Source organism: Mastomys coucha, unplaced genomic scaffold (genome assembly GCF_008632895.1).
Source record: "Mastomys coucha isolate ucsf_1 unplaced genomic scaffold, UCSF_Mcou_1 pScaffold15, whole genome shotgun sequence".
Taxonomy (NCBI): Eukaryota; Metazoa; Chordata; class Mammalia; order Rodentia; family Muridae; genus Mastomys; species Mastomys coucha.
Genome location: NW_022196897.1, coordinates 49,660,489 through 49,675,657, shown reverse-complemented (window position 1 = coordinate 49,675,657; position 15,169 = coordinate 49,660,489). Strand labels below are relative to the sequence as shown.

At 34.8% G+C, this 15,169-nt stretch overlaps 1 protein-coding gene across 8 annotated transcripts in view; it reads left to right on the top strand.

The window, feature by feature from the left end:
* Nucleotides 1-15,169, top strand: part of Kcnh7 (potassium voltage-gated channel subfamily H member 7) — a 467,665-nt gene that overhangs the window by 409,229 nt on the left and 43,267 nt on the right. For 5 of the 8 annotated variants that reach the window (XM_031370434.1, XM_031370432.1, XM_031370435.1 and 2 more), the window contains 3 exons: nt 8,621-8,875; nt 11,825-12,030; nt 13,714-13,795. In XM_031370434.1, the coding sequence (XP_031226294.1) occupies nt 8,621-8,875; nt 11,825-12,030; nt 13,714-13,795 (543 nt within the window). The remainder of the gene's footprint in view (nt 1-8,620; nt 8,876-11,824; nt 12,031-13,713; nt 13,796-15,169) is intronic. The other 3 variants (XM_031370433.1, XM_031370430.1, XM_031370431.1) reach the window with 2 other exon arrangements.

Genomic DNA, 15,169 nt, shown 5'->3' with positions numbered 1-15,169 from the left:
AGCATCTGCTGTCACCTGAGCTTTTTATCCTAGCCATTCTGACTGGTGTGAGGTGGAATCTCAGGTTTCCTTTCTTAATATTATAATATAAATACACTTACTGCCGGAAGGGAATAGAAAGCTAATAGGTTTCCTAGTGTCAACTCTGTCACAGTTTTTATTTTTCTCTTTTTTTGTGATGGAAAGATATTGATATGAGGACAGGCATTTTCCTGTGAGTTTTGACATAAAATGTGCATTTTATCACCCTATTCTTTAGCCAAAAATGATCAGATATGGTTCTTTATTTCCAATTTCTTCTGATTTTGTGGCTAATTTTTTCAATTACTTTTTTATTTCTCCTTTTCTTATGATTTATGATCAAGTTATGGATGATAACACTTCTGCTTTTCAAATATTTGAGCCCACATCTACTTCAGCAATCTGACTGCCTTAATAGAATTTTACCTCATTGAAAAATATTTCCAAATTAAAATAATTTTCACAGTATTTTGGCATCAAATTGTTACTCTTCCCTTAGACTTGAGACAAAAGATTCAACATTTGCTGCTTTCTATCTCTGTCTGAGAAATACTCTCATGATGAGTACATTTTCCAGACTCTGTTTAAGAGTGTCAACAATGTAATTTTTTTTTTATTCCAAACACTTCCCAGCTTTCTTTCAGTTTCTGAAAGAAACCGAATATATTCCCTAACACACACTGTCTATCTTGTATCCTGTAGGCTCAGGGAGGCTGCTGTATGTTTTAACCTGTGGCTTTTCATTCACTTCAGCCAGTGTTCCTGTAGAAGAGAACATTTCCAAAGGCAGGCTGAAGAGAGAACACATTTACAAGGCAGCCTGACTGTGGCAAATGGTTCCCTAAATAGCAGATTAATCATACGGACAACTTTGGTGTCTGTGTTAACTGTCATTAGGAAATGTCCTAGGGAAATTCTCTGGGTCATTAAATATACTTAAATCTTGACAAATTAGGATTAATCAAAACACAAATTAGCAACTCCCTATGAAGTACTAAACCTCCAGCATGATTATCAAATGCATTATGCAAGTAATATATTAAATCTTAACTCTCTGCCCTAGAGTACAGCTTTACTACTTGATAGCATTTCCTGAACTGCTGTTTTTATGTGGGCATTGAGATTTTGATAAATCTTTAGCAACCTGTGAACCCATGAACCTTACATTTTATTCTTTGTGGAAGCTAATGTCTTAACATAAAGCATTTTGTAATCTCTAGGTCACTCCATCTTACATCATTTCTACAGTTAGGCACTAAGAAATAGGAAACACACATCTTTTATGTTTCCTTGGTGGATACATGTTGATTGCTACATTTTAACCACTGATTATGATAAGTGAGCCCTTAAGTAGGTTTAGCATTACATATACACATCAATTACCCTAGTGAAGCTCCAATACATCTACTTTTGTATTCCTCCTCCATGTAGCTGATTAAAACAAGGAATTATTTTAATATATAAGGCCATCATTCTTTGTCAGACTGTTGGGGAAATTAGAGGGTTGTGAATTCAGAAATGTGGAAATATTTATAAACACTGGGATATTACATTAATGTATTGCATGTAACCTGCCAGCATTTAGCACATAGTTTGTATTACTTAAGATACAAAAACCCTATCTTAGATACGTAGATGTGGTTAAAAAACAGCAAGTCCTGAAGCAGTTTTGACTCACCAATGATGACTTAAAATTAAAAAGCATGCTCTTCCCATATTCTCTGCCTTCCCTTTAAACCCCAACTAGCAGCCCTGCTGGGACACTTCCTCTTTAGAGGGATCCTTAAACTTCAACATGTCTCAATGAAGATGGGGTTAACTGTGGAATGTGGGTGATGTGCGGGCAGTAGGGAATCATTATATACTCTTAATGTCCAGGCTCTGGAGTATTTTTTCCTAATTCAGCAGAGCTTGGCTTACAAGGGGTGTCTCAGGATTCCTGAGATGTGACTTCAAAGGGAACTCTAGAAACCATTTGGATTTCTGGGATCTGTAAGTAGGACCAAAAGCTTCAAGGGCAGATTCTGAACCTTCCCCTTTGTGTCCCTGCACAATAATAGAGAGAAACAGACAGGAAAGAATGAGAAGAGTATAATTGCAGCCCCTTCTGCAAATAGTATTTTTTTTTTTTAATGATTTGATTGTAGATGGCCTAATCTTGCTCATGGAGTAAGGGACAGAGAAATGTAATCTTCCAGGTGACAGAGGCAATGACACAAAGTATGACCTTGTATCCAAAATGCTTTCTGGAATTTGAATCAAGTTTTATGGTCCCAGAAAGATTTCTCACATGCTATATTTCAGAACCAAATTTCTTCAACATTATGTGAAGTAACAATTTCAGTAGTCCCATTTAACAAATATAATAGATAAAATCCAACAATTAGAGGATTTAGTGGAAGGACTAAGATTTCAAATTTAGTCCAGAATTTACTTAACTATTTTTGTTTAGTTGTCTTTCAAGTTGGACTTCTAAAGTTACTAGCAGTATTATAATATATGAAGTATTTTCTATTCTTTTTTAGTAATTGGTCTTGTAGATAATAAAGGATCAAGGTCTCAAGTAGATGCTTTCTTCATTTTGTACCCAGAGGGATTATGCTTTCCTCAAAAATATTCATGTAGATGACAAAATTATTATAATATTTTAAATATTATAAATTTAAATATTATAAATATATGATACTTTTGTAGGAAAAGTAAAACCGATACTGGTAATTGTTTAACATGCCATAAAATTGCATCACAACAGAAGTTTGTTATCCCTTAAATCAGATTCTTCACCCATAAAATGTACTACCTGGCATACCAGCCTTTGTAGATACTGTTAGATCTCTGTATATTCCTGCTTCTACTAACAAGGCAGAAGTTCATTGTGTATGTTCCAGCAGTTATTTTTTGTTCAACTTTACAAGTTGGTGGAAATACATAACTCATGTACAAGAACTATAAAAAAAATGCATGACACAAAAGGGAGGGCAAGTTAAGAAGGAAAGGGTTTATTTGACTTACACTTCAAAAATCACTGTTCATCATTGAATGAGGTCTAGATAGGAACTCAAACACGGCAGGAATCTGGAGGCAGGTGTGAACACAGAGGCCATGAGGGGTGCTGTTTATTGGCTTGCTCCTCATGGCTTCTTCAACCTGCATTCATATAGCATCAGCCCATGAATGGCACCACCCACAATGGTATGGGCCCTCCCACATCAATCACTAATTGAGAACATGCACTATAGGCCTGCCTATAACCCCATCTTATTGAGACGTTTTTCTCATTTCTGATGACTTTGGCTTGTGCCAAGGTGATATAAAACTAGACAGGACACCTATGATATAGTTCTTTAATAATATTATCATCAGAATAGATCAAACTTCTTTTTCATAGTGGCCCAATATATGGCATTGAGTGTTTTATTGATATGTAAAAACTTACATAGAGGTTTTACTAATTTAAAAGTTTCTATCATTTTGATTAGTATGCATATCACGTGACAGGCATTAGACCTGTATCAACTTCGGCCTGCACTCAGCTTTACTGCTGTAGTGCTTATTCAGTATAAGTACAAATAACAAGAAGTTTTTGTCATGCCATTAAGAGTGTTTTGGAATATACAAGTATTAGGGAAACTACCACGAAATCATATGCCTCTGAATTAATTACTAATCACATTTCATAGATCTCCTTAAGGTAACAATTTTTCCCTCCCTTTTTTATGTGACTTTAATGGTACTACCATATTACTAATGGGTTCTTCATGTTCAAAGAACTTTATGTTTAGAGTCCTCAAGTAGTAAACAACAACAAAAAAAACTTATATAATAATCAAAGCAAGTGTTTCATACTTAAATGAAAAAATTCTCATATGAATTATTATTTTATTATGAGAATCATAGATTTTTATTCACTTATTCAAGTACAGAGAAGTCAAAAACACAAATGGTTTTACATCATATATGATAAAGTTATATGGCTCCTTCCGACACAAAGCAGAGTTTTCTGCAACTTTTCAAAGTCTTAAAACTCTGTCTTACAGTAGCAGGGTTAGGAACATGAGATTAGGACTTCAACTCAACCTCAAATTAACTGCTAACATGGAGGTTCAGTAAATGACCATTGTAATTACAAATGCATGCCACAAATATCTTACTTTAACAGGAAACCAGTGTGGCCAATTCTGATTAGACCTGTAAGAATTATGTTTAATCTGCCATGAAGACTAGGTAGGTACATTTTCAGAACATGTTTTATTCATTATGATTCTTCTAGCATAGCATTTGGTGCTATTTAAGTATTAATGTAAGTAAATCCATGAATGAGTATATGCTAAAATGACAAGAACTGATTTTCTAAGGTGCAAGCGATAACACTAATTGTGGGTGATGTCTCTCAGTCTTCATAATTGGATTCACTCAATAAAACAATAGTTCCAGATGCACAGCAGACAGTGACACACACCTTAGCAGCATCAAGATTTGACAGCCAAGATGCACCATCACTAAGTCAGCTGGTGTTCTGGTTTGTATTTAGATATTTCACACTACGGCTCTGTTTATTTATATCAACAGGATCTGCTAAGATGTCCATAGTCCCATGGTAAATGAAAATATTCAGGAATTTTAACAAAGGAAGCAAACACAGAAAAAATGATACAATATATAGGAAATGAAAAAGGCAACCCAGATGGAAATAGTGAATTGGGATGTCTTGAATAAACTCCTACTTATTTCTCACTTTTTAAAAAATATAAAGTGTACTTTTTTATGATTCAAACTGTTCATTCCCCATTAAAAAAAAACTTCTTTCCTGAATTTAAGCCCAAATTCTAAAGCCATTGACCCACTTGAGAATTCCAAACAATGGTGCTACTCTGAGATTCAACATGTGAATTTCAAGTCTCACTCAATGTCACCTAAGCAACTCATGTGATTAAATTAGATAGTTAAAGTCATGAGAGCTGGCTCTGTCCTCTACTGACAACAGCACTGGGAAGAGTAGGCTCTGCACCTTATCTGGGCAGGAGAGTAGAATTTCCCTCCTGGCATAGGCACACACAAGTGAGCTAGCTCCAAGAACGTGAGAGTGGGACAGCTGACTCTGCCCCTTGCCTGCTGTGGCATTGGGTGAGCTAGTCAGGGCAGTGCTGTGGAGCTCACCTTTGTGGTATGGGCATGGAAGAACTGGCAGGCTGATCAACTCAGCTACCACACAGGTACAAATCTAGGGCTTTGAGTTGAACCACCCCAACATCTATGAACTATCTATGAACTGCTGGAGCACGTGAAGCTGTGGGTCCTACAGATCAAAAGCTGCATGATCTCCAGAACACAGGGCAACAATAGGATAGCCAAGAAGTGTCCCAGTGAGGATCCAGTATTGATAGAGTAGCAAAAACCAGAGGTCTCAAAACAAAGCAATGACTCAGTGAAATGAACATTTGCAAGCAATGAAGTGTGGACAAAAGGGTTACTGTGGGACTGACTGTGACAAACTACAGCTGCCACAATGAGATTTATGAATTTTTATTTTTATTTTTTTGGGGGGGGGTGTTACAAGGGTGAAGGGTAGGTATAGAGGGAGAGGGAGGTGAATGGGATTGGGGCACAATCATGTAAAATTCACAAAGAATCAATAAAAAGTTAAATATATTAAAAATCCAGAGGCTAGAGTCACATGAAACTTCTGTATACAGGCAACTGTTTTGCAATGTCTGTATGATTGATACCTGTAAAAAAACAAGGCTCTTCAGCATCTCTAGCTGGATGCAATCCTTTGCAGCAGAGCCTATTCTAGCAGAATGAAGGCTGAAAGTGAGACCATTACCACGGAAACTTTCCCAAGTGACCTCCAGGTTCTGTGGATAGTTCCAGCATGATTAGGATTCTAAAATACATTCGTAATGTACTCCTTCAACTGACTACTTTCAATATGAATTTAAGATGAGTTCCAGTGAAGTTTAAGCCCATGTGAACCAGAACACATAATAAATAGGAAATAAGATTACAGAGAAATGCCATGGCAGGGATCTACACACTAATGATACTAGAGCACAAAACATTTAAGCTCTACTCAGTGAACAGACAACAATACTAGTTAAAGAGAATATATCTGTTATTTGGGGAAAATATGTACTCAGATTTTTTTAAAATAATGCAGAAATTCACCATGAATTGAATATCAAATTTATGTTGGATAGTTTACATATATTATCCTATTTGATTATGGCCACAACTTTGTGTAGCAAATGCTATTAATTTTTGAAAAATAAGATCCTAAGTTGCAGAACAATAATCACCAAACTCAAAACTGGCAAGTGAAAGGTCAAGAACTCCATCCATATAGTGGAACCAACATGTAGCTCCTATGACAGGTTTGAAATACAGAAACATCATCTCTGCCTCATCTCTCTTCCAAACCAAAATACACCAACAAACCAGACACGTAAAAACACAATGGGCTGATATTTATATTTATGGGTATTTTAGGGAATATAAGAGAAGCAGTAATTTTAAGGTCAATATTATTACTCCAGCTATTCAGGAGAAATAGCTTCCTTCACTTGTGTGAAATGTAAGATACTTACCAGCTATATTTAAAGGAAAAGGTCTAACTTGTTACTTGGTGTAGTATTCTATAGTCTATATTTACAATTATTATTTATAATTCTAATAGTATTCTATTTGTCTATATTTGGGAGATAGAGTGTCATTTAAGAGTTATACTGAGATTCCAAAAGTGGCCTTCAAGGGAGAAAAAGGACACATGCAGAAGCCAATAAACACAGGTGTTCTTCTCCTATATAATCCCCCAAGGGATATCACTCTTAATTCAGGAAAACAGTTCCCAAACTAATGTTGTCTCCAGCTTGGAACAATTTGCCAAAAAATTCAATGCAATAATTTCAAATGTAGATGATGGAAAAGTTCAGTGGTCCATTGGTTCCATGAGGGCACCTAAATTTATGTGGGAACCCCACAGAGTAAGATAACACCACTAGGCTGCAGATACAGAACTGGCCAATTGTTGGCAAGTTATGTTGGAGAGTTCTTTAGCCCAACCTGGGAAACTGGGAGGAGTCTACTCATGTAGATGGAGCCTGAACTTATAGGTAAGGGAGAGTTTGATGATGCATACTCAGAAACTCAAACAAGTGGAAGGCTTCAATCCTACTGGATCCGAGTCAGGTTAACAGAAAACCTTCAGGGTAAAAGTGTTGGCAGCATGGAGTTGAGGAAGCAGAGCTCGTGCCTGGCATACTGTTTAGTGGCCACATAAGTCAGTACTGTGATGATTCTAATCTTGGATCAGAGAAACAAAGATGTGTGAAGTGACTTGCACAAGAGTCAAACTGTGGTGAATTCAAAGGAAAAAACTCCACAGATTGAATAAAGCACGAAAAAACAATAAATAAAAAAATAACAATGTGGCAGTTATGCTTCATATATCTTAAAAGACACTTCCATGTTATACCATAGTCTATTTGGAAGCTATATCAGACAGTGGTTTAATAGACGCTGGATCCTTGTACTTGTTTTAGTACTTCAAACATTTACAATCATAGTTTGACTCAAATATAACTCAATTTTAAATTTATTTATGGACTGAATACATCTGAATAGTTTTATAGCTAATTTATGATTACTTTTGGTTAAACTGAATTATATACTAAGGCTGAGCCAATAAATATCAGGAAAGGAAATATCACTAAGTGCACTATTATCACCCTGTAATTGCTCTGTTCAATGCTCCCTCCATCTACTCCAAAGTACACTGTTTATACTTGCAGGGGAAAGCCTTTGTATGACACCACAGAGAATAAGACACAAAGCTAAAGAAGGGTGCTCCTAACCCAGGGTGTACTGATAATTTTGTAAAAATAACTTTATTCCATTAAATTGAGGGACATTCATCAAAAACTTTTGTTTAGTTTATACCTTGGATTCGAAATTAACCAGTAACCTTGCAAAAGTAGCACTATTGCCATTATTAAAAATTAAATTTTACTTTCAATGTACATCAACTGTTTTCCTTTCCTTTATTTCCAGTGTTTGTCAAAAATTTTAGTGTAAATAATGTGTATAGAAAATACAAGGACTCCAAAGAGAACTGGCTAAGAACATTGCATTGGTTATGTTGGCAAATGCAATAACTACATCAACTATGTTGTAGGTCCATGGTGGTGATTTAAATTGACTTGAAATTGCTTCAAAAGGTGTTTCATCTTTTGAGTTATGTTGCCTTTCACCAGTCTCCTTTTGATTGTCACATTGCATTCTATCCAAGCACGACATGATACAACATGAGCTAATTCAGACAAGAGAAGCAATGAGAAATGTGTAGACATAACATTGTAATGAGACAGCAATTGCTTTGAGTTGAATATCTGCAGTTAATTCACATAACAATGTGGAGTTAAAACTTCTGACATGTTTATCAAACCAAGTATTCATTAAGGGATGCAATTATATATATATATACATATATATATATTCTTGTGACAATTACTGCATCTGCAGATCTGTGAGCAAGAAATAGACTTTATTTCAAACTGAAGTGCCTAGTGTTCTGGTAGTATCAAACTCTCTATTTTTCCCTTTCAGGTCTTAAAGGGATTTCCAGAATGTTTACAAGCTGACATTTGCCTGCATCTAAACCAAACTTTGCTACAAAACTGCAAAGCCTTTCGAGGAGCAAGTAAGGGCTGCCTTAGAGCTCTGGCAATGAAGTTCAAAACCACTCATGCCCCTCCAGGAGATACCCTGGTTCACTGTGGGGACGTCCTAACTGCACTGTACTTCTTATCCAGAGGCTCCATTGAAATCCTCAAGGATGATATAGTGGTAGCTATTCTTGGTGAGTGTTTTAGCCTGGAATAATAACAGCTTCATCTAGGAGAGGTTGCAACCACTTATTAGTTTAGAATTACAGATTAATAAACTGGGTGATAAGGAATCTGGCATTGATCATTTTAAAGCATTATTTCAATTCAAACATATATCAACCTAATCTTGCAGAAATATCTTTTCTTAATGTCTCAATTTTTGTTTAATATTTAAATATTATCATGATTATCTCTAGACATTTGAAGTCAAATATACAAAAACAGCCAGTATTTTTCTTTTCATCTGTGATCTCGGCTTCATATGGTTGCCACTTAGTATGAAATACTCAATGTTATAGTCATACTAATTAGCATGTCCATATAGTATCATGAAATAGGCTTATATTTTAATAAATTTAATTTATTTGTGATATACTTAGAAAAGAAATTGGAGTCCTTCCTTAGTAGAATGAAGCTGTGAGTATATATATTATCAAGACTAGGGATGATACAATAAAAAATGAGCAACACATGCTTTTGTATGTAAAGGAAAGTCCATGTTTAGTCTAATCTCTCACTTTAAAAACAAACCCTGTTTATAAGAACTCATAGCATTTCTTTGGACTGTTAGGGTGATGGAAAAAGGAACAGAAAAAAACAAGTCTATTCTCATTCTTTCTGACCACATAACTACAGGATCAAACTCTCTGTTCAATAACACTATGTCCAGTATCTGTGAAAATTAAGTGTTTTCTCATAGATTTAATACACAGTTCCATTAAATATTAGGAATTCAAGATTGGAGCAGAGCCCTCACCTCACACAGTCAAGGCCCTGGGTTCAAGCCCCAGTATTTATCAATCACTATTTGATATGTGCAGTTAGATGGTTTCTTTTCACTCAGGTCTCAGTGCTCTCATCTGAACATTAATAACATTAACAGAGCAGTATCTGTTCATTGTTGGACAGAACCTGAGCGTAGCTCATTAGATGCCCTACGTGAATAAAGAGGTTTAAGTGATTCCCTTGATATTTTGATAATTTTGTTATGATAGCAGTTTTAAGAAATCCACAAATTTAAATGGTACATACCTTGATTTCTAAACTAATAAAGATTCAAGGAGTAGAAAGATGCTGCCTCATCACCTCAAGGTTGCTTATCAAGGGAGAGTTTTTCTCTGGACTTGGCACTGACAACTTCTCTTAAATGTGTTACCATGGAAAGCAGAGGCTGATCTTCAAGCCAGCCTGTCATGCTTCTGCAGGAAAGACACTTAGCCTCTGCACTTAGACAACAAAGACTACAGAGTGCTGCTTAGCATCACAGGCCTTCCTTCATGTTCGTCTATAATTAAGGAAGATAATTCAAATAAAAACTCATGCTAATACAGTTCACAGCCATTTAAAAAAAAAGTGTCTAGACCAAGTCATCCAAAATAAATAATTTCAAGAGCTTCTCCTTGCCTGCCCTAATTTCCATGTAAGTTAGCATCAAAATTATTGTTCATTCTGGTTTTCAAAAGTCTAAAAGTATTTATTTAAACTGTGTCTAATCTCATCTCTCTAATATAATTTTTGTATACTATTAATATACTGGACTTGACTTTTCCTTATTAAGTTCTAATTTATAATAAGAACATTTTTGACTTGTTAAAGCTTTATTGTTTAAACATCCTTAATAGCTCCCAAAGTTGGAGATATAAAAGCTAACATAATGCATAGAGAAATCTTTTTAATCTGAAAAGAACCTTCAGGATGTGAAGAAAGTACTGTTTTGCATTGCTACTAATGACCTTTAAAAATGACTTCATAAAGTACCTTACCATCATTTCTTAAGGGCATATGCCATGTGAATAACTTGATACTCAAAAACAAAACAATAACCATGAAATTTTGGAAAAAGAAAATATTGGGAGATTTGATATATAGGCAAATAAGGATATTGATTCTAATGTCAAAATGAATGTGTTTTAATAATTCTGGCTACTTCTTTTTCCTCCACTTCACCCAACCAAGAAGTGATGTTGTAATAATCAGTTTACCTCTTTAAACTTGTTTCAATATTTACATCTTGTTTTAATATATAACTTTTGGATAACAATCACATCTTTGCGAAATTATTTGTGAGGCAGTATGATAATCGACATAAACATTTGACACAGTGCCTGGCCCCTACATAATCCTCAGAAAATACATGTTATTCTCATTATCGCTGAAAAAAATTGAATATCAGACAGCACGGTTAGACAGAGGTGATAGAGAGGACCCCCAGTACTTATAGAAGGACAAAGGGTACAAAGTTTCAGAGCAAAGAGCATGTGACCAAAACAATGATTATATATGTGGAGGACAAAGAACTAAATAATTTAAACAAATGGATACATACATTAAAGCCAAAGCCAAAGCTGTTAACTTGAAGAAACAAAGTATGTTGATATCACTTGTCCATTTCAATGAGTGCTGAGGAATGGTGGAGCTGCTAGTCGGTTCCAAACACGATCCTGCCCAACAGAAAGATCATGCATCAAACTCATAGCCTCTCAAATTCCTGGACTGACAGCTTCAGAACACTTCTCTCTGGAAGTAGATTTAGGAAAATGTGTAGCAAGATCCATAGTTAGCACTCAGGGATGTAACAAAATGATGATGGTTAGCAATATAAAGAAATGAAAGAGATTATAACAGAATTAGAGACTTATAACAGCAAAGTTACAGTCAGCAAACATAGTACAGTAAGTCCAGACACCGAATTTTGCTGTCCATGTACCTGTTTATATAAGATTTTAAATTTGAGATCTTTGGTCCAATGATTTGTCAGTTGGTCAGTGCCCCTTTTTACTTTTATAAAGAAAACATTTAATTAATCCCCTTTCTCATCTTCCTTTTCTTTCTTTTGTTCTTTCCTCCTCCCCCTTCTCCCTCTTTCTCCTGCTCCTCCTCCTCCTCCTCCTCCTCCTTTTCTTCCTTTGGTTTATTTTTAGGAAAAAATGATATCTTTGGGGAAATGGTTCATCTTTATGCCAAACCTGGCAAGTCTAATGCAGATGTGAGAGCACTTACATACTGTGACCTGCATAAGATTCAGCGAGAAGACTTATTAGAGGTCTTGGATATGTATCCAGAATTTTCTGATCACTTTCTGACGAATCTAGAACTGACTTTCAACCTGAGACATGAAAGTGCAAAGGTAGACGTCCAATGTTGATCTGTGCATCTCTGAAATGTCATTCTTAAATTTCCCAAATGTTTCTGAAAATAACAAGCAACAAAAGTTTATCAATATTAAGTACCTAGAGAAAAGGCAAGCTGAATATTGAAATCAGTAAATCATAGGGCAGGAATTCAGTATTTTAAAGATGTTGAATAATTTTAAAGGGTCAATTAAATTTGACCTTGGAGAAGTTTTTAGTCTTGGTTTGTATATATTGATTATTTGAAGGAAAATGAGTGATTTTATGAAATTTTTAAAATAGCCTAAAAATATTTGTCTTACATAAAAGGTGAAATATTCTCTCATCTATTATTTTTACTATATCAGTTGCTATTGGTTTCTCTGTAATATTTAAAAAATTAGCCTTATTCAAGTTTAAATTTACCCTAACCTCAATTTTCAAATTAAATAAGTATGAATTAATTGTCTTACAATAAAGTAAAAGTCTAAGCAATGGAATGAATAAAATATGGCCTAAATGAAATAATATTTTATTTTTAAAAATACACATTACTTAACCTACAATAATTTTGAGAGTGTAGCTCCACTATGATCTGTGATTTCTGAACTATTCCTATTCTGTGGACAGAGAATTTACATTGTAGCTTACGATTAATTACTAAGTTAATCACCCAAATTTCAGAAACTCCATTCCTATTCTAAATGCCTGTTTCACATAAATCAAACATTGAGCACTTGATATTTGCCAGTGTATTTACATATGATCTAATGTCTTCTATGGGGGAAAAATCCCTACATCAGTAATTAGTTGAAACAGTGTTAGATTAAAGTCTTCATGCAGTTGGAGTCCTTTGCAGGCACTGGGAGGGACTTAAGAAACAGCAGTTGCCAGGGTCATAAGGTTGCCATTCAGCATTCTAGTGCACCAATTGAGTTAACGCCTTCTTTTCAAACCACTGAAAAAATTAAAACATACACTAAGAAGTCAACAGTTTAGGAATGCTTTTGTAATAGTTTTAATTGAACTTTATTGTGATCTTGGTCACATGTCATCAACCTCATTCTGGTTTTGTCTAAAAAGCAAATACTATCCTCATATAACTCCTTTGTACTGATATTCAGACAATACTCAAATAAATAGTTTGGGGCTTCTGTTTTGATTTACAAGATTGATATTGTACAGACAATAAAAGAGGAGGAGGAGAAGCTGAAACAGTCTAATAAAGGTCTGTTAATGTAACATCTGTTGTCTTTAAACATGTACATATTGTAAAATTTGATCTCATGTTCATTATATAATTCATACATCATAGCTATTGCTAATTGATTCATACATTTTATAGGCAATAATACAGATTCTTCTATGATTTCTAAATTAATTTTTAAAGCTTTTTACTATATGCTAATGCCAGATCCTAACATTCTTAACTCATAACTTCTGCACACCATGGTTTCCACAATAAAATTGTGAAACTACTAGAATCTATCCATGTGTTTTACTATTAACCTGTTTTACAATTTAGAGACAACTTTCAACCAAAATATTGTAGCTATATGCCAAAAATGTAATTCTTGAGATTTAAAGGGTTGATGCGATATGATACAGTAAGGAGCTAGCTCACTGATAATGCATCATCTTCACATTGCATAACTTCCTATGTTTGAGTTCCATTAACAAAGGCTGATCTTTTGCTTCAGTCCCAATCCATAAATGATTCTGAAGGGGACACCGGTAAACTTCGAAGAAGGAGATTGTCCTTTGACAGTGAAGGTGACAAAGGTAATTAATTCTTTCTACTTGTAAAATTTAATCTACAGCAGATGGTGACTAGCTTTCCCTGAGTAAATGCTTCTGATTACAATAGTAAATTTAATTCATGCTTTGATAGGATAAAAAGAATCACTTTTGTTCCCAAACTAATAAGATTGTTTCTCATTCTGAGGGTTGATATCTTTAAGTTACATCATTCAACAAAGCCACTCCATGGCTTCAAGGACAACAACAGAGAAATAGGGTAAACTGACTGAAAAGTAAAATCAAGTTAATAATGGGTGATACCTATGACTAAAGGTTTAGTGTTTGGGAAAAAGAATTTATCATGTCAAGTCAGGAGTTCAATCCCCTCACCAGTACCACAAGGATCTATTATGTAGAAGAAAGTACAAAATAGAACTCATCTTCCCTAGGGAGTAAGATGACTCCATCCTCAATCAGGAACAGAAACCTGTACCTAGCTATAAATACACAAAAGTGTGCCTGGCAGCCAAAACAAAGATTTGATGAAGAAATTTGCAGCTTCTGCTGATATCACAAACATGCTTTTTCTTATTCAGCCTCACAGCAGCACACTGAGTAAGTTCTTCCTGATGAACACTCTTTGCTTCTTGTCTGTGGCTCACCATGAGTATACATGTGAGTGAAGGCAAAACAAACAAACAAACAAATAAATAAATAAATAAATAAATAAAACAAAAAACTCCACCCTCAGTGTTCCTTAGGACTTCTTCCCTGAGCTGGTTTTCACAATTAAGCTAGGAATGCTAGCCAGTGAACTTACAAAATTCTCTGCTTACCATTGATGGAAATATATGAAATGTCTCAACATTTTCATACACGTTATAGAGATTAAATTCATGTCTTCATGCTTATGAGACAAGGACTTTATAGACAGAGCTCTCTCTTCAGACCCCAGAGCTTCTTAAGATATCTCCTGTTTTCTTTATAAATAACATACTTTTTCTCTGATTAATATCACTTACATCTCTTATTTCATTCTCTCATGTGGGAAGTACAGATTTTTATATCTTAAACCAGAGACCAGATGAGCTTCAATATTATAAATCTGACTTTTATTAAACTATCTATTTAAGTTCTCAAAGGCATCTTCTAATGCTTCTTTGAAATTCATCTCCTTTTTAATACTTATTGCTTTGCAAATGTTCACACCATCCAAATGAGTTCCACAAACAAATGTAGGGTCTTAGCTTGTCAAACTATGCAGAATTTCTGGTGTTCCTAAGGCTTCTTACTGCTATCTCTAGCATTTCTACTTTCAAAACTAGGTGTCCATTGCTTCATAAATCTCTATCTCTACACCCATAGTCCTAATCTTAGATATCATCTTCTTATTCTTTAGAACACTAAACTAGATTT